Source organism: Podarcis bocagei, assembly GCF_964188305.1.
Source record: "Podarcis bocagei genome assembly, chromosome: 9".
Lineage (NCBI taxonomy): Eukaryota > Metazoa > Chordata > Lepidosauria > Squamata > Lacertidae > Podarcis > Podarcis bocagei.
Window position 1 is genome coordinate 7,443,405 of NC_138134.1, and position 18,660 is coordinate 7,462,064.

General features: G+C 48.7%; 1 protein-coding gene and 1 long non-coding RNA gene across 2 annotated transcripts in view; one reads left to right on the forward strand and one right to left on the reverse strand.

Annotated features, from left to right (window-relative positions):
• The window catches only part of LOC308594675, a 106,033-nt gene that overhangs the window by 53,494 nt on the left and 33,879 nt on the right, over window positions 1–18,660 (forward strand). The gene's annotated exons all lie outside the window — the stretch shown is intronic.
• On the reverse strand, window positions 1,302–9,848 carry ISLR (immunoglobulin superfamily containing leucine rich repeat). The gene is made up of 2 exons (XM_081207859.1): window positions 9,384–9,848; window positions 1,302–3,341 (listed from the first exon to the last, which is right to left on the reverse strand). The coding sequence occupies exon 2, from the start codon at window positions 3,322–3,324 to the stop codon at window positions 2,068–2,070; it is 1,257 nt and encodes a 418-aa protein (XP_081063985.1). The 5' UTR covers window positions 3,325–3,341; window positions 9,384–9,848; the 3' UTR covers window positions 1,302–2,067.

Genomic DNA, 18,660 nt, shown 5'->3' on the forward strand with positions numbered 1-18,660 from the left:
TCTTATCTCTGTTTCCCCTTTTTGAGGGGGCTGTTTATCTAGACATTGTGACTGGGGCAGCTGCTGTTTTATCACTGCTTTGAGAGTGAGTTACAGATAGGTAGCTGTGTTGGTCTGCCATAGTCAAAATAAAAAAAATCCTTCTAGTAGCACCTTAAAGACCAACTAAGTTAGTTCTTGGTATGAGCTTTCGTGTGCATGCACACTTCTTCAGATACACTGAAACAGAAGTTGCCAGATCCTTCTATATAGTGAGAAGGTGGGGAGGGGTATTACTCAGAAGGGTGGTGGGAATGGGAGATTGGCAGATAGCTGAGATGAGCCTGTTGACGACTCTTAACGACTGCAATAGGTCTTACAGGAAAAGGCAAGGGGTGAGAAGGTGAAAAATGGCTTAGTCATGTATAATGAGATAAGAATCCAATGTCTTTGTTCAGACCAGGTCTCTCCATGGTTTTATTTCTGAAATTCCTTTGTAGTAAAACAGCTATTTTGAGATCTTGTATAGAATGTCCTGGGAGATTGAAGTGTTCTCCTACTGGTTTCTCTGCCACAAATCACAAAACAAAGAAACCAGTAGGAGAATACTTCAATCTCCCAGGACATTCTATACAAGATCTCAAAGTAGCTGTTTTACTACAAAGGAATTTCAGAAATAGACTGGAAAGAGAAGCTGCTGAATTGCAACTCATTACCAAACTTAAAACCATGGAGAGACCTGGTTTATCTACTTGCCGTTTACCTATTTATCTACTTGCACTTTGATGTGCTTTCGAACTGCTAGGTTGGCAGGAGCAGGGACCAAGCAATGGGAGCTCACCCCATCGTGGGGATTCGAACCGCCGACCTTCTGATCAGCAAGTCCTACACTCTGTGGCTTAACCCACAGCGCCACCCACGTCCCATATCCTTCTCATTACTCACTGTGTAAAAACCAAACCACAATTCTAACCATTGCTCAGAAGAGTGGCCATGCCTGCAGGGTTTTTATAAATGCAAATGGCATCAGTGCAGGAGAGGAGGGACTGATGTTATATCAGAATAAGGAATGGGTAAGGAATTTAAACTTTTCCTCCCCCTGAATTTAATGCCTGCCCTGGAGGTGCTATTTGCACTGGCAGGCAATGGGACACACACACACACACACACACACACACACCAAATGCCAGCTTCAGAACAGGGACTTTTCTGAGGGCCATAGCAGGGAAGGAAATGGTTACATCTCTCTATACCTGTGCTCTGATCCCATTAAATTTCAGTCCCACTCTGATACACGTTGTACTGAAACACACACACAAACGTTAAATGAAAAGATGCATTTAATGTTCTGTCTTGTTCGGCTTTTCAGTGGTGATGCAGAAGACAGATTTCTTTGAATATGTAAAGTGTGGTTAGTCATAGCTGGAATAAACTGCAATCTTGCCTTCTCTTTTTGCAAATGTTAAGCAGAATGACTGGAAATATGGTGAGCCTCTCTTTGAAAATGTTAGACTGTTGTTTGTGAACACAGCATTGACTACAATGAAGATCAGGATTTATCCCTCACCCTTTGCTGGTCACAGCAGTTAAACATACAGTCATGAGACTAAAATGGAAGAAATCAAGTCCTTCCCACAAAGACTAAATGTATACTAAAAACACATTCACTTTTCCTACTGCAATGCCATGGCTTCCTTCTAAGCTGCAGAGGATTCTGTGTTCGTGGACTCCAATCCCTACATGGGAAACTACAGTTCTCAAGGCTTCCTGGAAGGAGGAATGACTATTAGGCTGATTTAACTTTGGCAGCTCTGCTTTGCAACCAGGGGTGCAGTGCTACATAGTGGTTAGAGTGTTGGAGCAGGACCTGACAGAGGCCAAGTTTCAAACTCTTACTTGGCCATTAACGTCACTGCCTCTCAGCCTAACCGACCTCACAGGGATGTTGTTGTTGTTGTAGGGATAAAATGGGCCGGGGGAGAACTAACTACCTTGAGTTCCTGGGAGAAACAGGTGGGATATAAATGCAATAAATAATATCTCAGCCTCGCACTACATTCCTATGCATGATACCAGGCTGCACATGTCTCAGCCATCAAGAGTGAGCAGTGGCAGCAGAAGGAGGCCAGCCCAGGCCTGTGGCTTCCACAGGGTCGCTCCCTTATTGCTGGTCATCGGCACCACAGGTGTAAGGTAGATCACCACAAACTTGTCTTCCGATTTGGGGGACTCCTCTTTCTCACAAGGTTCAGTCTGGGGCTTGCTGGCTTGGATGTTGTTCCGGATGGTGTCACCAGCAGGATTCTTCGAACCAGCCAAGGCCACGTTGACCGAGGCCTCTCGAGATCCCACATCATTCAAGGCCTGGCAGGTGTAGATGCCCTCGTCAGCCTTGCTGAACTCAGGGATGGCCATCGAGCCGTTCTTGAAGACCAGGATGCGCTGCTCCAAGCTCCCGGCAGCCAGCCAGTTGCCCCCTTCTCCCACGTTTGGTCCATTGATCACCACCTCCTGAGTGGAGGTCTGGATTTTCCACTGGATCTCCGGCGGCGGCCTTCCCACCGCACTGCAGTGCAACCGGAGAGTAAGCTCATCGTGCAGCACACTGTTGCCCAAGCTGGAGTGGTATGCCAACTGGATGGAAGGAAGCATGCAGTCCAGCTTCAAGGCTCTCCCAAGGATGAAGCCCTTCAGGTTGTCTGGGGCAGCACAAGTGATGGAGTCCCTCTCTGGGATGGACACTAGAGTCTCCTCCAGCAACCTCTTCAGTCCCCAGACCTTGCAGGAGCAGTTGAAGGGGTTGTGGTTGATCTGCAACTGGGACAGGAGGGGCAGGGAGCTGAAGGTCCCTTCGGCGAGGACGGAGAGCCTGTTGTCGTTCAGCCAGAGGGATCTCAGGTCCCTGAGGGTGCGGAAGGCCTCTGGGGGGACTCTCTCCAGCCGGTTGCTGCTGAGCTTCAGCTGCTGCAGGGCAGTGAGGTTGAGCAGGTCCCCCCAGGGGAAGACGGCAATCCGGTTGTGGCTGAGATCAATGGCCCTCAGCTGTACCAGGGAGGCAAAGGTGCCCTGGGCGACAGCGCTGATCTCATTGTGTGACAGCCACAGGGCCTGCAGGTCGACAACATCCGCAAAGGAGTCTTCCTGCAGGGAGGAGATGTGGTTGACGGACAAGGTGAGAGTGGTTGCGTTGAAGGGCAGGCCAAGGGGAACGGCCCGGAGGTCTCTGTAGGAGCAGTCGGCGATGTGGCGGCCATATTTCTTCTTGGCTACGCAGTTGCAGATCTCGGGGCAGCTTTGAGTCTCCACCAAGAGCAGAGCAGTGAAAAAGCAGAACCATAGACCCATTGCTTCTCCCCATTCAGCTGCAGGAAAGAAATAAAGAAAGACAGGAAATTATTGCCTTGCAAACCACTTGTTTATCAGCCTGTGCTGATGTGTAGGCAGATCTCTTTGCCAGTGGCTCTGGTGTTGCTGAATGCCCTCCCTGATTAAATGTGAGAGGCCCCATCTACACTGGCATTCCCACGGCTTTTCAATATGCCCCTGTTGACACAGGTAGGCCCTTGAATCTCTTAACCTACATCTGCTGCTATAAATGCTATGGCCTTTTTATGGGGTTATTTTATGGCATACTTTACTTATGGGTTTTAACATCTACTGGATTGTTTCAGTGTGTGTTTAATTTATGTCCATTTGCATCTTATTGCTTGTGTAATTCGCAGGCGTGCATGTATGAGCTGAGGGACGCGGGTGTCGCTTGCCGGTCAGAAGGTCGGCGGTTCAAATCCCCACGCCGGGGTGAGTAGATAAATAGGTACTGCTCCGGCAGGAAGGTAAATGGCGTTTCTGTGTGCTGTTCTGGTTCGCCAGAAGCGGCTTAGTCATGCTGGCCACATGACCCGGAAGGTGTCTGCAGACAAACGTCGGCTCCCTCGGCCAATAAAGCGAGATGAGCGCCGCAACCCCAGAGTCGTCTACGACTGGACTTAACAGTCAGGGGTCCCTTTACCTTTTATGTATGAGCGAGCCCCATTTCAGTATCTAAACCATTTCAGCCCGGATTTGACAAAGAACCCTGATGAACTGGATATTGGGGGGCTTGATTGCAATAGTTCTGCTTCTATTTGGGGGGTTCCTCCCCCCAAGAGAGGAGCATTGAGGGGCTTCTGCTCAGCCCTATGCAGTCACTGCAACGAAGGGCCCCCAACTCCAGCCCATGGAGCCACTCAAGCAAGAACCTTCTCCCACAGAGGTCATCCGTCAGAGGGACCACGGCTCCTTAGGTGCCAGGCCTGGACCCGGATTGCAACAGGTCTGGGTCAGTGAGTCTCAAAGGGAGTGGTACTGTCCCCTGGGATTGCCTAGGGGGGTGCCAAGAGATAAGCGGGTGGCAGGGGGCCGCTGGAGGAGTAAATGACTATCAAACTTTGAAAGCTGGTCTCACTGGATCAAGTTCATCCATTTTGTTGAATTAATTAAACTAAATGGTTTTAATTGGATTTTTGAATGAATGTACAATTAACTTGTTACTGCTTTGAATTTTCATGTGTTATTATCTTCCTTAATGGGTTGTGCAAAGTGAATCGTGCTTTTTATAGAACAGGAGTAGGAGGCACTGGGTTACTAGAACCAGGCAGCCAGGGCAAGATAGCTTCCTTTTATCTAAAATCTCCTTCCTTGGAGGTTTTACAGCAGAGGTTGGGTGGCTGAGATTCCTGCATTGCAGGGGGTTGGACTAGATGACCCGTGGTGTCCCTTCCAACTCTGCAATTCTGTAGTTTCAGTCTAGTCTCCCTAAACATCCTACATATCCTTGACAAGATGTCCTTTACAGCTAATACGACAGGCTGCTGTGAAGTTCTGTGAAGACGTCGTCTTCCTGAAAGATGACCACATTTCTAAAAGAGGAAGAAAAGTCTCATTGACCGAAGTCAAGGCATCATGCCACACCAGCTTTCCAGTCAATTCCTGATCTCACTTTCCCCAGGGTCAGTGAACTCATGCGCACGAGTTCATCCCAATACATGGAGCTGGAGCAGGCAGTCGCCAGGGCAGGATCTCGCCCTGAAGTTCCACCCTCCATTTTGTGGATGAGCATTGCAGCTGTGCACAGAGTATTCTTGGCCGCAGTAGGGAGGCAACCATATTCTGCAGCCCATTCCCACTGTTGTCTTGAAATTACATTGCCACTCCTGGAATAGGATTGCTATGAGAAGGCAGCAGGTGCATACCTAGCAACCAAACACACATACCGCCAACGTCGCAAAGCTAGACTACTGCAATTCCCTTTTATGGGGCTGCCCTGGTTGTCAGTTCAGAAGCTCCCGCCTGACTTAGAGCACACGGCGTCAGAGTGTCCAATGTCTGCACTGGCCCTGCTTCCTTTCAGGCTCAGTTCATGGTTGGCAACCTATAAAGGCCAAAATGGTGGGTCTCTAGCAGCTGACCCATGAGGCTGGGTGCTGCTGGTGCTGGGTCTTAGCTGGATGTTTTGTTAAAGTTGATCAAAGGCTGCTGTGGGGCTAGAATAAACTTTATGCAAGGCAGTAACCCAGGGGTAGGCAACCTAAGGCCAGATGCAGCCCAGTCGCCTTCTCAATCCGGCCCATGGACAGTCCAGGAATCAGCGTGTTTTTACATGAGTAGAATGTGTCCTTTTATTTAAAATGCATCTCTGGGTTATTTGTGGGGCATAGGAATTCATTCATTTTTTTGAACAGTCAGACCAATATTTATGTGTGCAACTACGGCGGCAAAGGTATTGACTGCCAAAAATTGAAAAAGCATACTTAATTAAGTATAAATAGATTAATTGAGCATTAAAGGGAATAAAATAAGGTTAGAATGTGTTAAGATAATTATAGGATAGAAAACAGAGGAAGAGGGAAAGGAATTGCTGAAATAATTAACTGATGTGGAATACAAAAAGGGAGGTGTGAGGAAGTCGTGGAAATAAGCGAATGAAACAAATGACATTGAAATTGTTTAAAATGGTCTTTGTTTTGTTTTATTTGTCTTTCATTGTATTGTGTTGTTTTTTGTTTGTTGTTTCTTTTTGTTTCTTTGCTTTGTTTAACTTTTTCTTTCTTTTTTGTAACTTTTAAACTCTTAATAAATATTATTTAAAAAAAATAAATTGGAAAAGCAGCAGCATCCCAACTAAAACATACTGGTTATCTAAAATGATGGACTACTTCCATATTGCCGAACTAACGGGGAGTATAAGAGGAGATATGGTACAAAAAGTGAATAAGGAGTGGGCTATTTTTAAGGAATACATCAAAATTGATGTGGAAAAAGTAGAATTTCTGACAGATACTGAATGAATCCAGAAAATGATTAGAGTGAAAGGAGAGTAAAGTTAAGATAGAAGAAGAGATTAAAGAAATAATTAAATGTGTTTGAGCTAGTTGGAAAAATAAAGTAGCGTAACAAGAACGGCTGGAAGTCAAGTCACTTGGTGGGTGTCCGTGTGGGGTAGGTGTGTAGGTATGTTGATATGTATAGTATAGGTAGGTATTACATAGAGTAATGTAGATATGTTTTATGTTATGAAAATAAGGTAGTGTGTTGTGTACGTGTGTTGTGTAAATGTATACGTATGTGGGACACGGGTGGCGCTGTGGGTTAAACCACAGAGCCTAGGACTTGCCGATCAGAAGGTCGGCGGTTCGAATCCCTGCGATGGGGTGAGCTCCCGTTGCTCGGTCCCTGCTCCTGCCAACCTAGCAGGTTGAAAGCACATCAAAGTGCAAGTAGATAAATAGGTACTGCTCCGGTGGGAAGGTAAACGGCGTTTCCGTGCACTGCTCTGGTTCGCCAGAAGCGGCTTAGTCATGCTGTCCACATGACCCGGAAGCTGTACGCCGGCTCCCTCGGCCAATAAAGCGAGATGAGCGCTGCAACCCCAGAGTCGGCCACGACTGGACCTAATGGTCAGGGGTCCCTTTACCTTTACCTTTATATGTTTGTGTTTTATATGTTAATAAAAAATAAATGAAAAAAAGGCATTTGTTCATTTCCACCCCCCAAAAAAAATATATAGTCCGGCCCCCCACATGGTCTGAGGGACGGTGGACTGGCCCAAGGCTGAAAAAGGTTGCTGACCCCTGCAGTAACCTCCACTAACGTTTTCTGCTGGTGGAACACATAGTGACTGCTAGCATGGCAGGGCTTTTGGAGCAGCAGCCTGTGTCTTGCACAAAAAGCATCCCAGCTCCAATACCTGACACCTCCAGTTGAATGCATGAGGGGCAGATGAGGGGAAGCCTCTCTTGACTGACCCAAACCCAAATCTTGATTCAAGTTACAAGAAAGGTGACTCCGACTAAACGTCAGGAAGAACTTTCTGATAGTTAAGAGCAGTTCGACAGTGGAAGGACTCCCTCAGGAGATGGCGAACTCTCCTTCCTTGGAGGTGTATAAGCAGAGGTTGGAGGGATGTCTCTCTTGGACATTTTAGTTGAGATTGCAGGGGGCTGGACTAGATGGCCATTGGGTGCCCCTTCCAGCTCTGCAATTCTGTGGTTGTTTGCTGCTATGAGACGCTGGACAGCTCCTTCCAGAGTAGGCAGTGCCCGGCTGGAGAGATAAACACTCGGTTGTGTAGATGAAATATCATGGCTGGCCATTTTCTACACATCCTTAGGCAGGAAGCTGCCTTTGACTGAGTCCATCTAGCCCAGTATTGTCTACACTGACTGGCAGCATGCAGGGTTCTCTCTCAGCAGGTCAGTGGCTGTCATGGACTGGCTGGATTCAGAGGGCTGGTGGGAGGCACCAACTGGGGAACCCCTAAGGGAAGAAGGCTCAGAGCCCAGGGAGAGGCAGTGGGAAGACAATGAGTGGTCAGAGGGAGAAGAGGGGGCAGGCGGGGAGGAGGAAATGTCGGACGCTGGAGAGGTAACAGGCCTTAGTGAGCTGGGAGAGTCTGTGGCAGAGAGCAGTCCAGAATCAGATCTGCCGGGAAGAGTTGCTGTGCTCACTAGGCCTGGCCCCCTGAGCTGTTTATTTCTTAACTGCCCTGAAACCCTGCAAGTACAGTGGTACCTCAGGTTACAGACACTTCAAGTTACATGCGCTTCAGGTTACAGACTCTGCTAACCCAGAAATAGTACCTCGGGTTAAGAACTTTGCTTCAGGATGAGAACAGAAATCTCGCAGCAACGGTGCAGCGGCAGCGGGAGGCCCCGTTAGCTAAAGTGGTACCTCAGGTTAAGAATGGTTTCAGGTTCAGAATGGACCTCCGGAACGAATTAAGTTCTTAACCCGAGGTACCACTGTACAGGCCGGTATATAAATTCAATAAATAAATAAATATTCCACATGGTGTCAGTAAAGTTAACTTGTTCAAAGAAATATTTATTTCTTTATTGAATTTATATATTATACTAACCTGCTCCTGGCACACACACCCAGACTCTTGAACCCGGGACCGTCTGCATGCAAAGCAGCTGCTCTGCCCCTGTCAACTTGTCAATCACTGCTGTGCACAGAGAGGGCAGACTGTTCTCTCGTCTGGCTACTCCAGAAAACGCCTGGTCAGGTCAGGGTTTTGTATTCTGTGGCCATCACCACCTTCCCTGCTAAGGCCTATCTAGGGGGAAATAGCAACTGTAGACCATACAAACATCAGAAGACCCCATTTCCTCCTCCCTTTCTGCCCCCCTCTTCTCCCTCTGACCACTCATTGTCTTCCCACAGACACTCCCTGGGCTCTGCTGGATCCGGCCAGCAGCCCATCTAGTCCAGCATTGTGTCCTCACAGTGACCAAACCAGATGGCCCTGTAGGAAACCTGCAGTTTCCCGCAACTGGCATTCAGAAGCATCACTGCCTCCTGGCCTCGTCTTCTTATGAAGCCATGTGGATTGGTGCCCACACATTTTGTCTGGCCTGAGAAATGTTTCTGCCTAGAATTGTAGGGCTGAAGGGACCTTCAGGGTCATCTAATCCACATCCCCCCCCTGAAACGGAAGAAGCCAGCACACACACTCACTGGTTCCATGTACAGAGTCCAGCTGGAGGGGTGGCTGGTTTTTATTCTGGCTCCACCAACTCTGGGGGCTGCAGATTAGCTTAGGGGGCTACAGGACAGCCTGCATGGCCCCCGCACAGCTCTGTCCTCCAGTCCCTTCCTGCTGCCCCCCCTACTTTAGCACCTGAAGCAGCTTCATCTCCCTGCCTAACAGGAGGGCCGGCCCTTTCTCTCTCTCTCTCTTTGGCCTTCGCTATATCACAGGCCCAGAGGCATAGCAAACGCTTTTAGGGAGCGGAGGCAGGGAGACACGGACTGGCTGCAGAATCAGAAGGGGCATCAGATTGGGATCGGCAAAGCTCAAATATATTCTTTTTTTAAAAAAATGCTCCTGAAAAGATAAGGGATGAAAGTTCTCTTTTCGTTACCTCTTTTTCCCCGTGACTCTCCTCCTTTCTTCACGCGAGGGTTTCAGCCAGAAAACTGTGTAAACATTGTGTCGGGTCCTGACAGACTCATGCATTCCAAAAATGTTATTAATAAAGGCGAAGTCCAGCCTCCGACGCTCTGGGAGCCAGAAAAGTGGTTTTGATTTGTCACAGGCCTCAAAAAAAGAAAAAAAAAATCCCTCTCTTTTTGTTTTGTTTTTTTCATTTTTGCTTTGGTTTTGTCCTGAAACGGACCCTAATTCCTGACACATTTCCTGAATTAGAAACTGCCCATCTTCTGTTTTGAGGAGGGGGTGGCATTGGATCAAGACCTCAACCCTTGCCTCTGCCAGAAACCCCACAATAGTCCGTTGATTTAATTTCCTCCCCCTTTGATTATGTGTTTTCAAGAGACCTGGGAATACATTTTTTATGAGTAGCAAAGACCTGCCTCTCTAAAACAACAGCCTACACTTAATAAAAAACAGTGGTGTTTTCCCCAAACTTCCTTATCCCTCCCTTCTTGGCTTGGGTTCTGCCGGCTTCTTAAAGAGACAGCCAATGGCAACACACAGAGTGCAGTTAGGATGAGTAAAAGCTAGGTTTCTTGGTTTTGCAAAATGCACACCAAGAAATGTAAGGCTGGGATGGGTTTGGAAATGCATGCTTCAGGCAGGTGTGCTCTTCAGATAAGAGCCACAATAGACTGAGGCATCCTGCCCTGAGTTTTCTGCTGCACGTGACATGCAAGGGTACTTGGTTCCATTTTACAGCCATTACCACTGAGGCTTGGCTGGAGCTCACTCTAGGAGTCTACGGCTAAACAAAAGCATGGGCCAGTAGTGGTTAGAGTGATGAGCTAGGACCTGAGCAACCAGAATTCAAATCCCCATTCAGCCAAGAAATTTACTGGGTGACCTTTGGCAGATCACTCAAGCTACCTCACAAGGTTGCAGGGGAAGAAATATGCGTGTAACCTTGAGTTCATTGGAAGAAAAGTTGGATATAAATGTAATCAGTCAATCATCCCAAAGGCAGGGCTGATTTCTTGCTTTAACAATGCATTCCTATAAATATTTTCATGGAAATAAGTTCCATTGAACTCAACAGGGCTTACTTCTGAGTAGACGTTGTTGGATTGCAGTGTTACACTTTCAACCAGATGCTTCAGTCTGCAGCTTGTTCCAAATCCATGGCGGGTTTTCGTTTCACCTTCTCTCTCTCTGTTTCATTGCACAAACTCACTTAATAATTCACACATTCACTGTCTCCTCCAGGCTGTGAAGAGCAGAGAGAAAGAGTAAAATGGTGATTGTTTTTCTCCCCAGTGAATAACTGATGAAGCAAGACCCTGTTAAAAGCACATTCCTGGACACACTTCTCCTTGGCTGCAAAGTCCTGTGGAGTTCAAGTGGCTTACTTCCGGGTAAATGGATACAGGACTGCAGCCTAAGATGCGCACCAGGGGCAGGCTTTGGGCCAAAGTCACTTCTCCTTCCAGCCGAAAATTTCTCCATAAGTATATGAAGAAGTCCATCCTGGTCTCCTTTGTTGTAAAATGGCTATTTTATTCTCTTCTGAAGATGCTTGCAAGGATAAAGGAGTGCTTTCAGCTATGCCAGACTAAGGCCATTTCAGGCTTTAAAACCAACAGAATCCTAGGCACACCTAAGAGTAAATACCATTGAACATAGTGGTACAGTGGTGTCTCGCAAGACGAAAAGAATCCGTTCTGTGATTCTCTTCGTCTAGCGGTTTTTTCGTCTTGCAAAGCAAGCCCATTGACGGATTAGTGGATTAGCGCTATTAGCGCTATTAGCGGCTTTTAGCGGCTTATCTGCTGATTGGATCAGCTGATAAGCGGCTTAGCGCCTTAGAAAAAGGGGGGGAAGGGGAACAAACCAGCAGGAACTCGCAAGACATTGTCGTCTTGCGAAGCAAGCCCATAGGAAATTTGTTTTGCGAAGCACCTCCAAAACGGAAAACTCTTTCGTCTAGCGAGCTTTCCGTCTTGCGAGGCATTCGTCTTGCGGGGCACCACTGTACTTATTTCTGAGTAAAATGTATGGCAGCCATGGCACCCTGCCCAAGCCACACCCCTTGCCAGCCCTGCTCCGCACCCTCCCCAAGCACTGTTGTCTGGGTGGAATATGCCTTTGAATTGCATCCATGCCTCTTGCCCTCCTGGAGGGAGGATGGTATGATGGCATGTATAAAAAACTCTGGCATTCATGTAGGGGGATGCAGCCTCCCATCGAAGGGTAAGCGTTGTGGGATGTGAAACACAAGAGCAGTCAAGTACAACATTCCTAGAGTGAACATGTTTACACATGGGGAGGAATGTTTGTCCAGCCAGCAGGTAAACTTCCTGTTTCCTTCTGGGCCGGGACAGACTTCCTCTGCATGTGACTAGAGGTGGGTGTGGCCTCACCTGTGCAGGTAAGGACAAAAGGGCAGGGCAGCCATCTCTCTCACTTTGACTACATGCATCGAAGAAGCAACATCTGCTTAGCCAAAGATGCCCTCTTGGCTTCCAGCCAAGAGAGGACAGAGGGACTGTTTCCTTATGAGATAAAGGTAAAGGGACCCCTGACCATTAGGTCCAGTCGTGGCCGACTCTGGGGTTGTGGCGCTCATCTCGCTTTATTGGCCAAGAGAGCTGGCGTACAGCTTCCAGGTCATGTGGCCAGCATGGTGGTGATTTGAATGTGTGACTCCCCACTCCTAAGGGGCATCCACACCCTGCCTTTAAAGTCCATGGCTTCCCCTCAAAAAATCCTGGGAACTGTTGTTTGTTAAGTGTGCTAGGAATTGTAGCTATGTGAGGGTAAACCACAGTTCCCAAGACTCTTCTGAGGGGGTGTTTTGAATGTGCTTTAAACATACAGCGTGTGTACTGGAGACGGTCGGAGGATGGATGTCGCCTAACAGATTGAGGTTGAATCCAGACAAGACAGAAGTACTGTTTTGGGGGGACAGGGAGTGGGTAGATGTGGGGCACTCCCTGGTCCTGAATGGGGTAACTGTGCCCCTGAAGGACCAGGTGTGCAGCCTGGGACTCATTTTGGACTCACAGCTGTCCATGGAGGCTCAGGTCAATTCTGTGTCCAGGGCGGCTGTCTCCCAGCTCCATCAGGTACACAGGCTGAGACCCTACCTGCCCGCGGACTGTCTCGCCAGAGTGGTGCATGCTCTGGTTATCTCCCGCTTGGACCACTGCGCTCTACATGGGGCTACCTTTGAAGGTGGTCCAGAAACTACAACTAATCCAGAATTTGGCAGATGCAGTAAGGTGCCCTTTCAAATCCCTCCTAAAAGAATAAAGATACCACAGTCTTATTCATAAGCAATAAAAAGAAAGTTTACTCACGATCAGGCAGAGCACAGTGTGATTCCTGAAGGCAGGCTTTAGGCTTAAAGTTACAAACATGTACAAACAGGTTTACCCCATAAGGGAGATGTCCTGGGGGACCGCTTGGCTGGCAGCCAGCAGTTCATTCCAGGAAGTTCAGAGGGCGAAAGTAAGATGGAAAAAGAGAGATAGTGGCAGCATGCCTTGGCCTTTTACCAGGTCTGGAAAGGTCACGCCCACCCACTAGTCACATGCAAGGAAGGATGCTCCAGGCCAGGAGGAACAGGAAGTTTTGACAGGCTGGACCAAGCATCCCCTTGCATGTCCACTCTAGGAAAACAAGGAATGTTGTATTTGACTGCTCCCAGTGGATTACATTCCACACTGAAAGACCTACATTGGCTCCCAGTATGTTTTCGAGTACAACTCAGTGTTGGTGCTGACCTTGAAATCCCTAAACGGCCTTGACCCTGTATACCTGAAGGAGGGTCTCCACCCCATTCTTCAGCCCAGACACTGAGGTCCAGTGCCAAGGGCCTTCTGGCGGTTCCCTCACTGTGAGAAGTGAAGTTACAGGGAACCAGGCAGAGGGCCTTCTCAGTAGTGTTGCCTGTGGAATGCCCTCCCATCAGATGATAAGGAAATAAACAATTACAGTGGTACCTCAGGTTACATACGCTTCAGGTTACAGACACTTCAGGTTACAGACTCCGCTAAACCAGAAATAATACCTCGGGTTAAGAACCATTACCCCGGCACTTCATTGGGAAGCTAGGCTGGATTATATTTTAACCCTTGCAAGGTCTAGGGGTTAAAAGGTCTGGCACCCACAAACTCATAGCAATATTTTGAAAAGAACTTTATAGAATGCCACATATCTCATGCTCTCGGATGGAATGTGCGCCCTGACAGGGCAAATGCCCCTGGAACTTCTTACCACTTGAGGAAGCGAGGGACATATGGCAGTGTTTTGAACAAAGCACTCATGGTTGGCTTTTTCTTGCTCCCTCTGCCCAAGAGCTCTTGATTCAACTCCCAGGCCTGTCTGAGGGGGCCGCAGACAGCTTGGGGGGCATGATTGGCTGACCTCAATTATCTGAGCTTCGCAGGGGGAGAACAGAGAACTGGGGGGGGGGGGGGAGAGAAGGGAGAAGAGAAACCTTTGTAGGAACTAGTCAAAATAGGAGCAGTGGTTTCTGTGTCTGCCTTTGCCCTGGACAACATTCTTAGATCTTTCCTTACCTGCCTACATTCGCACTCAACACCTGTCCTAAAGATACCACAGTCTCCGCCATGCCTCATTTCCAGATAGACACACAGGCCCTGGGTGAGCACCTGCAACCCCTAGAATCCCACCCTGCTCAGAACTTGGGTTGGTGTGCAGCCACGTGCAAGCGGAGCAGAAGGGAAGAAAAACAAGGCAGATGAGAGAGAGAGAGGATTCCAAAGCTTACTGTATCCCATTGGGAGCTAGGTAAAGGTACCCCTGCCTGTACGGGCCAGTCGTGTCCGACTCTAGGGTTGTGCACCCATCTCACTTAAGAGGCCGAGGGCCAGCGCTGTCCGGAGACACTTCCGGGTCACATGGCCAGCACCAGCGCAGCACACAGAAACGCCGTTTACCTTCCCACTATAAAGCGGTACCTATTTATCTACTTGCACTTTAAGGGTGCTTTCGAACTGCTAGGTGGGCAGGAGCTGATTACCGAAGATGGGAGCTCACCCCGCCGTGGGGATTCAAACCGCCGACCATACGATCGGCAAGCCCTAGGCACTGAGGTTTTACCCACAGCGCCACCCGCGTCCCTATCATTGGGAGCTAGGTCACGTTTAAAGGTAAAGGTAAAGGGACCCCTGACCATTAGGTCCAGTCGTGGCCGACTCTGGGGTTCCGGCGCTCATCTCGCTTTATTGGCCGAGGGAGCCGGCGTACAGCTTCCGGATCATGTGGCCAGCATGACTAAGCCGCTTTTGGCGAACCAGAGCAGCGCACGAAAAACGCCGTTTATCTACTTGCCGTTTACCTATTTATCTACTTGCACTTTGACATGCTTTTGAACTGCTAGGTTGGCAAGAGCAGGGACCGAGCAACGGGAGCTCAGCCTGTCGCGGGGATTCGAACCGCCAACCTTCCGATCGGCAAGCCCTAGGCTCTGTGATTTAATCCACAGCACCACCCGCATCCCTAGGTCACATTTAAATACCGCCTATTTCTCTAAGGAGGACACATGAATCTCCCCCCTCCCTGTTTCAGCCTCACAAGAACCCTGTGAGGTAGGTTAGACTGAGAGAAAGAGAGAGTAACTGGCCAAGGGTCACCCAGTGGGTTTCATGGCTGAGTGCAGATTTGAACCCTGGTCTCTCCCAGTCCCAGGTGCTAGTCTGACACTCTAGCCACTGCACACCACTGTTTCTTCCGCAAACCTTGAAATGCGCCAAAGTCTGATAGTGCCTCCTTATTTTGCATGAGAGGTCCTGCCTTGGATACAGGATTGAGATTGCTACTGGCAGACATGGCAGAACCCACAACAAATGATGTTGGAAACTCTTCAGATCCACAGGATGTGGTCTGCTATATATTCTCAACACTCTCTTGAGACAGAAATTCACTCTATTTGCCTATTTCCATTCTGCTCCCAGGCTCAGAAGAAATGGCGCTGCAGAATCCAACTCCTCCAATAACTCATCATAACTAGATTCCCGGTAGAAATATTAGGGGGCACAGGAAAAGAAATCTATTACTCTCTTAATTAAATGGATGTGGAGAGGGCTGCGTTTCCTCTCGTCTTTGTATGTCTTAAAGCATAAAACTCAATTAAAATGTGCTCACAAGAGGCCATTTATCCATAATGAGAATTCTACATTTCTAATGCGCATTAAAATGTTGATATTGTTATCAGCTAAGGAGATAGAAAAGAGAAAGCACTATCTCATTTCTGATCTTGATTCCATAGGGATGTAAATCAGAATAAGCCTCAATAGTTTTACAAAATTGGCACCAGTGCAACTTTGCCTCAGAGCCTGACAAGTATCCATCATCTGCATGTCTGGCAAGATTTTTGCATTTTGCATTTCTCCACTCCTCTTTTCTTTGTTATTTCATATTCCTTCTTTTCCATAGAAGCTAGACAATGACTTCATGCACGCTGACAAAAGCTGAGCTTTTAAGGCATGGGGGTGGGGGGTGGGGAATCTTGAGAGGGACTGAAGGGAAAGTCAATGGTTCCAAAAAATTCATGCGTTTTCCATAGTCCAGCAGACGTCCTTTGGCAAAGGATATTGCATTTTCAAAATCCTTGAGCTTCAAGATGTTATTATTTATTATTTATTGCATTGCATTTACACCCCACCTTTTCATCCAATGAGCTTGAGGTGGCATACATTGGTCTCCCCCCCATTTATTTCCCGCAACAACCCTGTGAGGTAAGTAGACACTCAATGACTGCCCCAGTGATTCCCTACCTTGGGGGGGGGGAGGGAATCGCAGGCCATGGGGCTGCCTTATCTGGATGGAGGTGGGAAGTAAGGCAGTGGTGGTGCTGTGGGTGCAGTCTTGGACTAGGACCTGGGTTCAGATCCCTGCTCAGCCATGAAACTCATCTGGAGTGACCTTGACCCAGAAAGCCATTGTATGTCACCTTGAGTACAAGCAAAATGTGAAATACTAAGGCAGAGGGGGGAATTTCTCTCCCACTGCAACCCCCCCCCTCACTATCACTGCTTCAGCCTGACTGGAATGGGTCTCTGAACTCTGATTATGCCTCTTGCTTGTCTCAGTGCAGGACCTGTGCAGTGCAGGACCTTGGACTTTAACTCCAAACCAGCATTTCCCCCTCCCCCTCCCCCCAACATCCAGAGCCCCTTGTTTTGCATGTAGGAGGCCTGGGGCCACCCCAGATGTTGTTGGGCTTCATCTCCCATCAGCCCCAGCAAGCATGGCCAGTGGTCACATCTGCACCATCCACAGAAAGCTCTCTTCTCCCCCTTTAACAGCCATGGCTTGACCCAAAGACTCCTGGGAGCTGCAGTTTGTGAAGGCTGCTGGGAATTGTAGGTCCTCGACCCCCCAGCCTTCATTCCCTGGCAGGAGGGGTTGTGTCTAAGAAGGTTTGTGGTTGGTCGGACACATACACAAACTATCTAAAATCAAGGATAGCTGACTGGGGAAGGGCTATCGCCCAGTGGGAGAAGGTCTCTGGCGCAGGACACACGGAGGTCTCCAGGTAGGGCTGGGAATATTCGTTGTTGGAAACCCTGGAGACAATACTGAGTTAAATGGACCACTTGGTCTGCCGGGGTCCAAGGCAGCATCCAGACTTCCTATCCAGCCTGATGGACAAGGAGCTCTGGTGGACGCAAAAGTTTGCTTGCTGTTTTGCCCCTCGTACCTACGGGACTGCCTCTCCTGGTATGCCCCACAGAGAAACCTACGGTCTGCAAATAATAACATCCCCAAGGTCCCAGGCCTCAGAGAGGTTAGGCTGGCCTCAACTAGAGCCAGGGCCTTCTCGGCTGCGGCTCCAATCTGGTGGAATGCTCTGTCACAAGAGACTAGGGCCCTGCGGGACCTGACATCTTTCTGCAGGGCCTGCAAGACAGAGTTGTTCCGCCAGGCCTTTGGTCAGGGCGCAGCCTGACTCCCTCCTCTGGCAACCTGCACAGAATTTTGCTTAATTGGTTGCCATCAATTTGATTTAATTAATTTTTATAATGAAATATTTTTAGATTGTGTGACTATTTGACTGTTTGATTATTTGATTGTTGTTAGCCGCCCTGAGCCCGGCTTCGGCTGGGGAGGGCGGGATATAAATAAAATTTATTATTATTATTATTATTATTATTATTATTGTGACATCTGAGCCAGTGTCATTAATGAAGGGGCTTTGATTTTTGTTTGGGGGAGTAAGTGGCGTTTAACCCGCGTGCTAAGGTAGCTCTGTTTTCTCGGTATATTTGATGGACTCCCCTCCCCCCCTCCGCTCTCGTGAATGGCAGATTTATTCGCCTGGCCAACAGCGCCCAGGAGATGACATCATTATCCCTGTCGTGGAAGACGCGGCTGCCCCAACCCACGCACGGCCTTTTCCGGCTCCTCCTCCACCAGCGCCCCGAGGGAGATGCGCCACGTGCCAGGACCAAGAGCTGGGAGGGCGGCTCGTCAGTTTCTGCCCCTAAAACACACATGGGCGTGCCAAAACCCTGGCATTGTGGCTACAAACGACCGTTGCAAACGAGCCAGTAAATGCTTTTAAATGCCGGTTGCTGGAAGCCACGGGAGGGGAGAGTTTCTCTCGTGTTCAGGCTCTGCTTATCTGGTTGGCATCTGTGAGAACAGGACTGGACTAGGTTGGCCATTGGGCTCACCCAGCCGGCTCCTCTTAGGTTTTGATGGAGCCTCCAGGTCCAGGGGCAGTCTATCGAGATTCCTAGGTTCTTAGGGGTATTTGCCCACGGTGAGAAGAGGGTGCCAGACCAGATGGGCCATTGGCCTCATCCAGCAGTCTCTTCTTACGTTCTTATCGGAGAGATGCGGTTGCACAGCTCAAGACTGGCTACGGCCAAAAGATGCTTTAAGCCAGGCTTCCTCAACCTCGGCCCTCCAGATTTTTTGGCCTACAACTCCCATGATTCCTAGCTAGCAGGACCAGTGGTCAGGGATGATGGGAACTGTAGTCTCAAAACATCTGGAGGGCTGAGGTTGAGGAAGCTTGCTTTAAGCTTTTCCAGTGGATGCTTTGTCGGAGAAGCGGAGAAGAGGTTCTTTCATCTGTATTAACGTGTGCACGAGAGCTTATTCCACTTTGCTTAAACCGATTTTAAAGGGGACGAGGGGTGGCGTGATCCTGCATCAGTGGGGGTCTTATCCCAGAGAGAACATCCGGCTCGGTGAGCAAGGACCTCGCCAAACAACTGTCGGGGGAGGGC

What these genes read in the sequence shown, in the direction of transcription:
- ISLR (XM_081207859.1), bottom strand. Translation starts at nt 3,324, where the DNA reads ATGGGTCTATGGTTCTGCTTTTTCACTGCTCTGCTCTTGGTGGAGACT.